The following is a 13,597-nucleotide window of genomic DNA, read 5'->3' as shown; positions in this document are numbered from 1 at the left end:
CAACTGACTTTGCCTAGTTAAATAAAGGTTAATAAAAAAATGTAAATCTGCTTTATTTCAAACACTGAAAACCTACTGTATATGTTGAATGAAGATCCCCTCCTAACTATTGTGTCTGAGTGGTTTCAGTGCGGCCCTTCTGATTGCGTCGTTACTGTGGTACTAAAAAAAGATTCCTCCTGAGATCAAGGTCATCATCTGGTCTGCTGTCTCGTCCTTCCACACGGACATGGCTGTGGCCAAAGACGGCTCTCAGCCCGCTAAAACATGACACACCAAAGAAGTCAGCGACATAAAGTAGCCCACCTCTCTCTCTGTCTGTCCGGTCTGTTTTTCGTTTTCGCGTCTCCTATTCTCGCATTCCATAGCCTTTCTTTTCTCTCTTTCCTTCCATCTCTCGCACCCTCTACCGCTTTCTATATGGTCTATAGTCACTTTCGATACTTCATACCTCTCTTGACTCCCTTTCACTCCCTCTTCTCTCTCTTTCTTTCCCTTCTGGTTCTCCCTCCGCCTCTAACTCTGGTCCCCCTCTTTCCCCCAAACTCTCTCTGTCTCCTAACCACACCCTCCCTCACCTGGCCCTTTTCTCTCTCTTCCCCTCTAACCCCCCCCCCCCCCCCTCCCCTCTCTCCACAGCGTTTCCACTGCAGTACAGCGTTTGGTCTGGAGTCATGGATGATTTCGGACGACCAGATCTCAGCCTCGTCCTCCTTCTACGACGGCCGCTGGTCCCCTCGCCAGGCCAGGCTCAACAACATCGACAACGCCTGGACACCCAGCGAGGACAGCATCAAGGAGTACATCCAGGTCAGACAGTCAAAAAGAGTCACAGCGAGAGACACAGCGAGAGACACACACATAGACCCACACACAGACACACACACAAAACACACACACATAACACACACACCACACACAACACACACAATCAAACACTTGTTTGACAATGTGCAGTGTGCAGAGCGGATGCAGGATGCTATCTGTCACTTGATAGATGAGTTTGCTACTCAGGAATGTGCTGTTAGCAGTGGAATAGTGTGCATTGATTTTTACCTCCTCCTCTCCCTTATCCCGCTCTCCCTCCCCAACAGCAGCCCCATAGGCCTGGCAGCACGCCCCCCCCCCCCCCTGTCTATGTGACAGATGGACATACAGTGGCAAGAAAAAGTATGTGAACCCTTGGAATTACCTGGATTTCTGCATAAATTAGTCATAAAATTTGATCTGATCTTCGTCACAACAATAGACAAACACAGTGTGATTAAACTAATAACACACAAATTATTGTATTTCTCTTGTCTATATTGAATACATCATTTGAACATTCAGGTGTAGGTTGGGAAAAGTATGTAAACCCCCAGTCAGCTGGCCTGGAATCCAATCAATGAAACAAGATTGGAGATGTCGGTTTGAGCTGCCTTGCCCTATAAAAAACACTCACAAAATTTGAGTTTGCTACTCACAAGAAGCATTGCCTGATGTGAACCATGCCTCGAACAAAAGAGATCTCAGAAGACCAAAGATTAAAAATTGTTGACTTGCATAAAGCTGGAAAGGGTTACAAAAGTATCTCTAAAAGCCTTGATGTTCATCAGTCCACGGTGAGTCAAATTGTCTATAAATGGAGAAATTTCAGCACTGTTGCTATTCTCCCTAGGAGTGGCCGTCCTGCAAAGATGACTGCAAGAGCACAGCGCAGAATGCTCAATGAGGTTCAGAAGAATCCTAGAGTCTCAGCTAAAGACTTACAGAAATCTCTGGAAGATTCTAACATCTCTGTTGATGAGTCTACAATACGTAAAAAACTAAACAAGAAGCCACTGCTGTCCAAAAAAAACATTGCTGCAAGTCTGAAGTTTGCAAAAGAGCCCCTGGATGTTCCACAGCGCTTCTGGCAAAATATTCTGTGGACAGATGAAACTACAGTTGAGTTGTTTGGAAGGAACACAACACTGGAGAAAAAAAAAGGCACAGCACACCAACATCAAAACCATCCCAACTGTAAAGTCTGGTGGAGGGAGCATCATGGTTTGGGGCTGCTTTGCTGCCTCAGGGCTTGGGCAGCTTGCTATCATCGACGGAAAAATAAATTCCCAAGTTTATCAAGACATTTTGCAGGAGAATGTAAGGCTATCTGTCTGCCAATTGAAGCTCAACAGAAGTTGAGTGATGCAACAGGACAGCGACCCAAAACACAGAAGTAAATCAACAACAGAATGGCTTCAACAGAAGAAAATACGCCTTCTGGAGTGGCCCAGTCAACCCAATTGAGATGCTGTGGCATGACCTTGAGAGAGCAGTTCACACCAGGCATCCCAAGAATATTGCTGAACTGAAACAGTTTGGTAAAGAGGAATGGTCCAAAATTCCTCATGACCGTTGTGCAGGTCTGATCCGCAACTACAGAAAACATTTGGTTGAGGTTATTGCTGCCAAAGAAGGGTCAACCAGTTATTAAATGCAAGGGTTCACATACTTTTCCCACCCTGCACTGTGAATGTTTACATGGTGTGTTCAATAAAGACATGAAAAAGTATAATTGTTTGTGTATTATTAGTTTAAGCAGACTGTGTTTGTCTGTCGTTCCGACCTAGATGAAGATCAGATCAAATTTTATGACCAATTTATGCAGAAATCCAGGTAATTCCAAAGGGTTCACAATACTTGTCCTTGCCACTGTAGCTCTTAACCTGACAGTGATGTCTAGATGTATCTGTGTGGGTATATGACTCAAAGGAGTGCAGGATCTGCATCGTTATTTCATATCTCTGTTGTACCAATAACCTTACCTACTTGGTATCTCGTTCTCTCTCTGTGCCTGGAAAAATAAAGGAAGGTAGAATAGAGCAGAATAGAATAGAACTGTATTGAATCAAATAAATGGTCCTTTTTTTGTAATAAATGAAAATGTATCTTCTGCTTCTTCTGAAATGTATCTCATTATCGCTCCCCCTTCCACCTCTCCCTCTCTCTCACTCTCTCACTCTCTCTCTCCCTCCCTCTCTATCGCTCTGTCTCGCTCTCCCTCTCTCTCCCAGGTGGACCTCCACTTCCTCAAGGTGCTGACAGGCATCGCCACCCAGGGAGCAGTCTCCAAGGAGACCCAGAAGTCCTACTACGTGACCACCTTCAAGCTGGAGGTCAGCACCAATGGAGAGGACTGGATGATTTATCGCTTCGGCAAGAATCACAAGGTAATCTAAAACCCCCAATGTAGCACCTGGAACCTGAACGCTAGAACCCAAATGTGGAACCCAGTTCTCAAAGTCTTAGTTGGTTCTATATCAGTTCTTTCAACTGCAGCCTAGCTGGCAAAACTGGTTGACACAACGTCGTAAGGAATGTGAAATTGACATCATTTTTTGCGAGCAGTTTTGCCCACTGGGAGACTAGCTGGTTCAATTCGCTCTGGATAAGCGTGTCTTATCCAGACATTTAAATTACTCAAATGTAAATGTAATGTAATTCCCACATGGGTCATGTAATACTAGAAGTACACCGCTCCCAGGACAAATCTATATTAAGCTTGAGTGATTGACCAAAGCATTTCAACCATATTGAAAATGAGAATAGTTTGGCTCTAAGTGAGGAGGTATTGAAGCTGTTGTAATTGGGGCTGTTTTATAAAATATACAAACTAAAACGAGATTAAAACGTTTCTTAACTTGTCTGAAATATATCCCAGTTATCAAGGCCAGGAGAGTTCTGTTGGTGCTCTTCCGATGATACTGTGGGAATGACTGGGAATTCTTTCAGATTCCTGTTGGGAATGTGTATTGACATGAGTCATGTCCCTATCCCATGAAGTGTCTTCCTGATAGAGTGAGGAAGGAGGGAGGGATGGAAAGGAGGGAGGGAGGAACCTGCCAAACATGAACAATAGAGTCCTCTGTGTGCCCATATCTATCTCTGCTATTCATCATCCTTTCACACACACACAAACACACACCAGTAGGGTTGTAAACACAGCTGGAGTGTGGAAGAGGTATGTGTGTGTGTGTGTGTGTGTGTGTGTGTGTGTGTGTGTGTTTGTATGTCAATGGGATAAGGTAGGAATATAATACTCATACTCAATGTAAACGTGAACTCTGACCCAGATATGTATGTTAAAGCCACCGTGGACTGTAGAGAGGGGGAGAGTAATCAGTTTTTTTTAAATCCCAACCTCCTTTCTCCCTTTGGGGCCGCAGTCTGTCTGTTTCAGCTTTGGGTGACGGTGGGGGGCATACAATGTCTGTGAAGCGATTATTTGAGGAAATGGATTTAGAATTAAATTAAAAACTCAAACAGCTGGAAATTCCACCCCTCCCCGCACACACACCACTGCTGACCTTAGAGCTGACTGTCTGGACTGGAGATCAGTTCTGTGTGTGTAGGAGGGGGCGGGGGGGGGGGGGTCACAGTCTGTCTAGTAATATACATACAGTATGTGCATACCAGACGTAGGTTCAAATAGATGGGCGGGGTTTGTACATTTTAGATTATTCTGTTGGTTCATACACACGCACAGGTCTGGTACACACACACACACACACACACCCTAAACCTCATAGAAACCGGTCATAATACTTATTCTAACCGCCTCTTTCAATGCCCTCTCAGTGGACGTTATCTGGATCCATACAAGCTAGAATGTCCCCTGTCCATATGTATGTTCCGTGACGGTTAATCCAACAATGGTGGCGTGCAGACAGACACACAGAGTTCGAGTTAGCCTGGCCCTAAGGCCCTAAGCCCTTAGAGATCCTTTAAGTGTTTAAACCAGGGAACACGATGGGGGGGCATGGCAATGAAAGGAGATTTGCCCTTCTGATTGTCATTTAACAGTTAGTTTCTAATAGATGATTATATGGGAGGCGCAGGCTCATTTCCTATGATCGTACTCTAGGAACGATCACTCCGGAAGCGTGGAGTTGTTGAGTGCAGTATGATGGGTCTGGTTGCGTGGCGTGTAGGGCGCCTGGGGCTTGGATGTTACGTAACTTGCATGCGCATATATGTGCTATCATGCTAGTGGTATCAGGAGAGACTAGTGAAGGAAGGGGAAGGAAAGCAGGCAGGGAGATAGCTTCTGGAGAGCGTATCAAGCGCTTCGGGTATCTACCGCTGGCTGGGGAGCATAGGATGGTGATAGATTAGTAGAAGGAGTAATTTGATCCACTTGCTCAAATTATTTTAAAGGGCTTGAAATGGGCCATGCAACAGGGGTCAATACCTCTCATAGGGGGCTCAAACCTTACTCTCATTTTCATAATATGGTTCAATTTTGGTCAATCAACACAGCTTTAAATAGAAATTAAGTCTTGGAGCGGTTGTACTTTTGTATTACATGACCCATGTGGGGAATATTAACATTACATTTACAGACTAAAATCTTTATCAGACTATAAACCAAGTATTGTGGGCATAGTTCCATTCAACTCAAAGAAGATGAGGCAGATTCAATTGAAATGCTTGAAATTCCAATTCAAGAATAGTTTTTTTTCCCAACGAGGGATTTCATGACTTGAATTAAGAATTTCAATTCATCTTTCCCTTGATTGACTGAATTGACATTGGAATCTAAGCCCACCCCATAAGCACATTTAGTTCGAACACTGATAGAGTCATAGATCTGAAGGAAATGGAATGGATAAGCTTGATTTGGGGGAATCTTCAGGAACATTTTGTGTGTGTGTCTGTAATCCTGGCGGGGTGGGTGGGAATTGGGTGGGTATTGAAGAAGATTGGGTGACAACAAGTGGTATAATTCTAAAGTCTGCCCACAGTTGGGTCTTAATCCCAGCCTAACAACACGAGACCGGAGAGACTCAACGCCGAGACATAGACTTCAGCTTTTTCCATTAGTGTCTGACTCCGGTTTTTAAAGCCTATGTCTGGACTAAAAAGCACTTTCATGGATGTGCTCACGTTCCATAAATACACTGATGCTAATAAACATGTTTAAAATCCCTGAAATACATAATAAAAAATAGGAAACACCTCCAAGTTTTGCTTTTAATAATTCTAATGTCGAATAAACGGCAAGTTTTTATTTTATTTTTGTGAAATAAATATATTAAAAAGGTTACAAGTATTCTTCGACAAGGTAAAAATCTGTCGTTCTTGCCCCTGAAGCAAGGCGTTAACAACACTGTTCGCCCGGTAGGCCGTCATTTAAATAAGAAATTTGTTTCTTAACTGACTTGCCTAGTTAAAATAAAGGTTAAATAATAAACATGTAAATCTGTTTTATTCAACACTGAAAAACCTACGTATATGTGAATGAGATCCCTCCTAACTATTTGGTCTGTGTGTGTTTCCAGTGTGGCCCCTCTGATTGGGGTGTTACTGTGGTACTAAGATTCCTCGCTGAGATCAAGTATCATCTGGTTGCTGTTCTGCTGTCTTCCCACGGACATCGGCTGTGGCCAAAGATCGGCTTCTCACCGCTACAAACATTGACACACAAAGAAGTCAGCGACCAGTAAGTAGCGCCACCTCTCTCTCTGTCTTGTCCGTCTGTTTTTCGTTTTTCTCGTTCTCCTATCTCGCATTCCATAAAGCCTTTCGTTTTTTCTCTCTTTCCTTCCAATCCTCTCGCACCCTCTAACCGTTTCTATTATGTGCCTATAGTCACTTTCTTATCTCCTTACGCTCTCTTGACTCCCTTTCACTCCCTCTTCTCTCTCTTTCTTTCCTTGGTCTTCCCTCCGCCTCTAACTCTGGTCCCGCCTCTTTCCGCCCAAACTCTCTCTGTCTCCTAACCACACCGCTCGCCTCACTCTGGCCTGCTTTTCTCTCTCTTCCCCTCTAACTCCCCCCCTCCCCCTCCCCCTCCCAGCAGCGGTCCACTGCAGTACAAGCGGTTTGGGTCTGGAGTCATGGATGATTTCGGACGAACCAGATCTCAGCCTCGGTCCTCCTTCTACGACGGCCGCTGGTCCCCTCGCCAGGCCAGGCTCACAACATACGACAAACGCCTGACACCCAGCGAGGACAGCATCAAGGAGTACATCAGTCAGACACGTCAAAAGAGTCACAGCGGAGACGACACGCGAGAGACACACTACATAGACCGCACACAGACACACACACAAAACACACACATTAACACACACACACAACACAACCACAATCAAACACTGTTTTTTGGACAATGGTGGCAAGTGTGCAGAGGCGGATGCAGGATGCTATCTGGTTCACTGTTGATGATGAGTTTTGCTACTCAGGAATGTGCTTGTTTAGCAGTGGGAATAGTGGTGGCATTGATTTTTACCTCCTCCTCTCCTTATCGCTCTCGCCTCCCCAACAGCAGCCCCATAGGCCTGGCAGCACGCCCCACCCCCCTCCCCCCTGTCTATGGTGACAGATGGACTACAGTGGCAAAGCCAAAGTAGTGTGAACCCTTTGGATTACTGGATTTCTGGCATAAATTGAGTCATAAAATTTGATCTGATCTTCCGTCACAACAATCAGACAAACACGTGTGATTAAACTAATAACACAACAATATTGGTTATTTCTCTTGGGTCTATTTGGAATACATCATTTGAACATTCGGGTGTCGGTTGGGGAAATAGTATGATAAACCCAGTCAGCTGGCCTGGAATCCAATCCAATTGAGACAAGATGGAGATGTCGGTTTGAGCTGCCTTGCCCTATAAAAACACTCACAATATTTGAGTTTGCTACTCCACAAGAAGCATTGCCCTGATGTGAACCATCCTCGAACAAAGAGAATCTCAGAAGACCAAGATTTAAAAATTGTTGACTGCATAAAAGCTTGGAAAGGGTTACAAAAAGTAATCTCTAAAATGCCTTCAGATGTTCATCATAGTCCACACGTGAGTCAAATTGTATATAAATGGGGAGAATTTCAGGCAACTGATTGCTAAATTCTCCCTCAGGAGTGGCCTCCTGCAAAGATGACTGCAAGGAGCACAGCGCAAATGCTCAATGAGTCAGTAAAATCCTAGAGATCTCAGCTAAAGCACTTAACAGAAACTCTTGGAGATCTTCCTAACATCTCTGTTGATGCTCTAACAATACGTAAAAAACAAACAAGAAGCCAACTGCTGGTCCAAACAAAAAAACATTGCTGCAAAAGTCTGAAGTTTGCAAAAGAGCACCACTGAATTCCACAGCGCTTCTGGCAAATATTCTGTGGACAGAGAAACTACATTGGACGTTTTTGAAGGAACACAAACACTGGAGAAAAAAAAAGGCACAGCACACCAACATCAAAACGCATCCCAACTTGGGTAAAGTCTTGGTGGAGGAGCATCATGGTTTGGGCTTGCTTTTGCTGCCTTCAGTTGGCTTGGGGCAGCTTGCTATCATCACGGAAAAATAATTTCGCCAAGTTTATCAAACACTTTTGCAGAGAGAATGTAAGGGCTATCTGTCTGCCAATTGAAGCTCACAAGAGTTGAGTGATCAACAGACAGCGACCCAAAACACCAGAAAAGTAAATCAAACAACAGACATGGCTTCAACAGAAGAAAATACGCGCTTCTGGAGGGCCCCAGTCAACCCAAATTGAGATGCTGTGGCAGACCTTGAGAGAGAGCATCACACCAGGCATCCCAAGCAATATTGCTGAACTAGAACAGTTTGGAAGAGGAATGGTCCAAAAATTCTCATGGAGCCGTTGTGGCAATCTGATCCGCAACTACAGAAAAACATTTGTTGAAGTTATTGCTGCAAAGAAGGTCAACCAGTTATTAAATCAAGGTTCAACATACTTTTTCCCACCCGCACTGTAATGTTTTACATGGTGTTTCAATAAAGACATGAAAAAGTATAATTGTTTGTGGATTATTAGTTAAGCAAACTGTTTGTGTCCTCGTTCCGACTAGATGAAGATCAGATCAAATTTATGACCAATTTAGCAAAATCCAGTAATTCAAAGGTTCACAATACTTGCCTTGCGCACTGTAGCTCTATAACCTGACCAGGAGTCTAGTATGTATCGTGTGGGTATATGAACTCAAAGAGTGGCAGATCTGCATTCGTTACTTCATATCTCTGTTGTACCAATAACCTTACCTACGTTGCGTATCCTCGTTCTCCTCTCTGTCCTGGAAAAATACAGGAAAAAATGGTAGAAATAGAGCAGAAGAAATAGAACTGTATTAGAATAAAATAAATGGTTCCTTTTTTTGTAATAATATGAAAATCGTATCTTCTGCTTCTTCTAGAATTATCTCAATTACTGCTCCCCCTTCCCTCTCCCCTCTCTCACTCTCTCACTCTCTTCTCTCCTCCTCTTCTATCCGCTCGTCTCGCTCTCCCTCTGCTTTCTCCAGTGGCTCTCCACTTCCTCAAAGGTGCTGACAGCATCTCCACCCAGGGAGCAGTCTCCAAGAGACCCAGAAGTCCTACTACTGACCCACCTTCAAGCTGGAGCGTCAGCACCAATGGAGAGGACTGGATGATTTATCGCTTCGGCAAGAATCACAGGTAATCTAAAACCCCCAATGTAGCACCTGGAACACTGAACGCTAGAACCCAAATGTTGGACCCAGTTCTCAAAGTCTTAGTTGTTCTATATCAGTTCTTTCCAACTGCAGCCTAGCTGGCAAAACTGGTTGACACAACGTCGTAAGGAATGTGAAATTGACATCATTTTTTGCGAGCAGTTTGCCCACTGGGGAACTAGCTGGTTCAATTCCCTTCTGGATAAGCGTGTCTTATCCAGAATTTAAATTACTCAAAATGTAAATGTAATGTAATTCCCACATGGGTCATGTAATACTAGAAGTACACCGCTCCCAGGACAAATCTATATTAAGCTTGAGTGATTGACCAAGCATTTCAACCATATTGAAAATGAGAATAGTTTGGCTCTAAGTGAGGAGTATTGAGCTGTTGTATTGGGGCTGTTTAATAAAATATACAAACTAAAACGAGATTAAAACGTTTCTTAACTTGTCTTGAAATATATCCCAGTTATCAAGGCCAGGAGAGTTCTGTTGGTGCTCTTCCGAGATACTGTGGGAATGAGCTGGGAATTCTTTCCAGATTCCTGTTGGAATGTGTATTGACATGAGTCATGGTCCCTATCCCATGAAGTGTCTTCCTGATAGAGTGAGGAAGGAGGGAGGGATGGAAGGAGGGAGGAGGAACTGCAACATGAACAATAGAGTCCTCTGTGGTGCCCATATCTTTACTGCTATTCATCATCCTTCACACACACACAACACACACCAGTAGGGTTGTAAAACACAGCTGGAGTGTGGAAGAGGTATGTGTGTGTGTGTGTGTGTGTGTGTGTGTGTGTGTGTGTGTGTGTGTGTGTGTGTGTGTGTGTGTGTGTGTGTGTGTGTGTGTGTGTGTGGTGTGTGTGTGTGTGTGTGTGTGTGTGTTGTGTGTGTGTGTGTTGTGTGTGTGGTTTGTATGTCAATGGGATAAAGGTAGGAATATAATACTCATACTCAATGTAACGTGAACTCTGACCCAGATATGTATGTTAAAGCCACCGTGGACTGTAGAGAGGGGGAGAGTAATCAGTTTTTTTTTAAATCCACCTCCTTCCTCCTTTGGGGCCGCAGTCTGTCTGTTTCAGCTTTGGGTGACGGTGGGGGCATACAATGTCTGTGAAGCGATTATTTGAGGAAATGGATTTAGATTAATTAAAAACTCAAACAGCTGGAATTCCACCCTCCCGCACACACACCACTGCTGACTTAGAGCTGACTGTCTGGACTGGAGATAGTTCTGTGTGTGTAGGAGGGGCGGGGGGGGGGGGTCCACATCTGTCTAGTAATATACATACCAGTATGTGCATACCAGACGTAGGTTCAAATAGATGGGCGGGGTTTGTACATTTTAGATTATTCTGTTGTTCATACACAACCGCACAGGTCTGGTACACACACACACACACACACCCTAAACCCTCATAGAACCAGGTCATATACTTATTCTAACCGCTCTTTCAATGCCTCTCAGTGGACGTTATCTGGATCCATACAAGCTAGAATGTCCCTGTCCATATGTATGTTCCGTGACGGTTAATCCAACAATGGTGGCGTGCAGACAGACACACAGAGTTCGAGTTAGCCTGGCCCTAAGGCCCTAAGCCCTTAGAGATCCTTTAAGTGTTTAAACCAGGAACACGATGGGGGGGGGAATGGCAATGAAAGGGGATTTGCCCTTCTGATTGTCATTTAACAGTTAGTTTCTATCTAAACTAATGGGCTGGTTATGGGATGTGTCGGAGTGTGTGTGTGTGGGGGGGATGTGTGTGTTGTGGTGTGCGTGCATGTCACACTGGTGATATGTCGTCAGATGTGGCTTTGTGGTGTGTACCGTCAGGTATGAGTCAACTACAGTATGAGTAAAGGGATTGGGATTGCTGAGTGTGTGGTGTGTGTGTGTTTGCAGGTTGTGTTTTGTTTATGAATCTGTGCATGTCTGCGTCTGTAATTTATTTAATGTGCAGAAGTGTGTGTGTGTGTGTTGTGTGGTGTGTGTGTGGTGTGTGTGGTGTGTGTGGTGTGTGTTGTGTGTGTGGTGTGTGTTGTGTTGTGTGTGTTGTGTGTGTGTGTGTGTGTGTGTGTGTGTGTGTGTGTGGTGTGTGGTGTGTGTGTGTGGTGTGGGTGCGTGTCTGTGTGCGTGTCTATGTGGTGTGTGTTGTGTGCGTGTCTATGTGTGTGTGTGCGTGTGCGTGTGCGTGTGCGTGTGTGTGTGTGTGTGTGTGTGTGTGTGTGTGTGTGTGTGTGTGTGAGCAGTGGGGAGCAGGGTGCCGACACACGGAAACAGAGCTGGAGTCTCTAGTCATTGTTCCGTAGTGAGCGACAGAAGGTTGGAAACATCAGCGGATCTGAAGAATCACGCAAGTAGCACCAGGGTCTTATTCATTAGTGCACACCGTAGCAAACAGAAAAGAAGCTACTCTTATTGGAAAAGTTCAGTTGGCTCTCCCCGTTTCAGCTTGTTTGCTTCAGTTTGGTTCCTAGTAAATACACCCCATAGCTATGATGTTGAATGAAATGGCATCATAGCATAGAGTTCCATTGGTGCCAAATTTGTGTTCCTCGTCCCTGTATGTGACTGGCAGTGTGTTGTTGGAACATGTGTGACTGCAGTGTGTTGTTGGAACATGTGTGACTTATTAAATAGGCATCACTGCTATCACACATGCACATCGGTTACTTGACACAGCTCTCTCACACCTCACAGCAACAGAGCGGTATATCAGCAGCACTCTGACACACACTCACAACACATATGCACACACACAGACACATATAAACAACACACACACACATACAGGCACACACATATACACACACAAACACATGCATTCACATGCACGACACACACATACATTGTGGCTGAAATGGGGGATTCACATTAACGCCAAATATAAACAGATTTAGGCACAGTAGACAACGCATTTCCGCGAACACACTATGTCTGTTTATTATTTGGGTTAATGTGAATCCCCATTCAGCCACAATGTATGTGTGTGTGTGCATGTGAATGCATGTGTTTTGTGTGTGTATATGTGTGTGCCTGTATGTGTGTGTGTGTGTGTTTATATGTGTCTGGTGTGTGGTGCATATGTGTGTGAGTGTGTGTCAGAGTGCTGCTGATATACCGCTCCTGTGCGTGTGAGTGTGAGAGAGCTGTGTCAGTAACGATGTGCATGTGTGAGTAGCATGATGCCTATTTAATAAGTCACCCATGTTCCAACAACACACTGCCAGTCACACATGTTCCAACAACACACTGCCAGTCACATACAGAGGACGAGGACCAGCAATTTGGCACCAATGGACCTCTATGCTATGAATGCCATTTCATTCAACATCATAGCTATGGGGTGTATTTACTAGGAACCAACCTGAAGCAAACAAGCTGAAACGGGAGGGAAGCCAACTGAACTTTTCCAAATAAGAGTAGCTTCTTTTCTGTTTGCTACGGTGTGCACTAATGAATAAGACCCTGGTGCTACTTGCGTGATTCTTCAGATCCGCTGATGTTTCCAACCTTCTGTCGCTCACTACGGAACAAATGACTAGAGACCTCCCAGCTGCTGTTTCCCGTGTGTCGGCACCGCTCCTCCACTGCTCACACACACACACACACACACACCACACACACACACACACCACAACGCACACGCACACGCACACGCACACACACACATAGACAAACCTACCACACACACAGAACGCACACAGACACGCACACACACACACAACAAACACACACACACACACACACAACCACACACAACACACACACACACACCACACACACACACACACACACACCACACACACACACACACACCACACACACCACACAACACACACAACACACACACCAACACACACTCTGCACATCAATAAATACAGACGCAGACATGCCACAGATTCATAAAACAAACCACACTGCAAACACACACACACACACTCAGCAAGTCCCCAATCCCTTTACTCATTACTGTAGTTGACTCATACCTGACGGTACACCACCAAAAGCCACATCTGACGACAAATAATCACCAGTGTGACATGCCACGCACACACGAACACACACATCCCCCCCACACACACACTCCGACACTCCCATAACCAGCCCATTTAGTTTAGATTTG

The 13,597-nt window shown here is 44.7% G+C and overlaps 1 protein-coding gene across 1 annotated transcript in view; it reads left to right on the top strand.

Annotated features, from left to right (window-relative positions):
* Positions 1–13,597, top strand: part of nrp2a (neuropilin 2a) — an 86,701-nt gene that overhangs the window by 28,955 nt on the left and 44,149 nt on the right. Inside the window, 2 exon segments of the mRNA XM_023997818.2 lie at positions 640–810; positions 3,042–3,197. Coding sequence (XP_023853586.1) covers positions 640–810; positions 3,042–3,197 — 327 coding nt within the window.

Source organism: Salvelinus sp. IW2-2015, linkage group LG12, assembly GCF_002910315.2.
Source record: "Salvelinus sp. IW2-2015 linkage group LG12, ASM291031v2, whole genome shotgun sequence".
NCBI classification, from domain to species: Eukaryota; Metazoa; Chordata; class Actinopteri; order Salmoniformes; family Salmonidae; genus Salvelinus; species Salvelinus sp. IW2-2015.
Note: the sequence above shows the minus strand (reverse complement) of the source record. Positions and strands in the feature narration are given on the sequence as shown.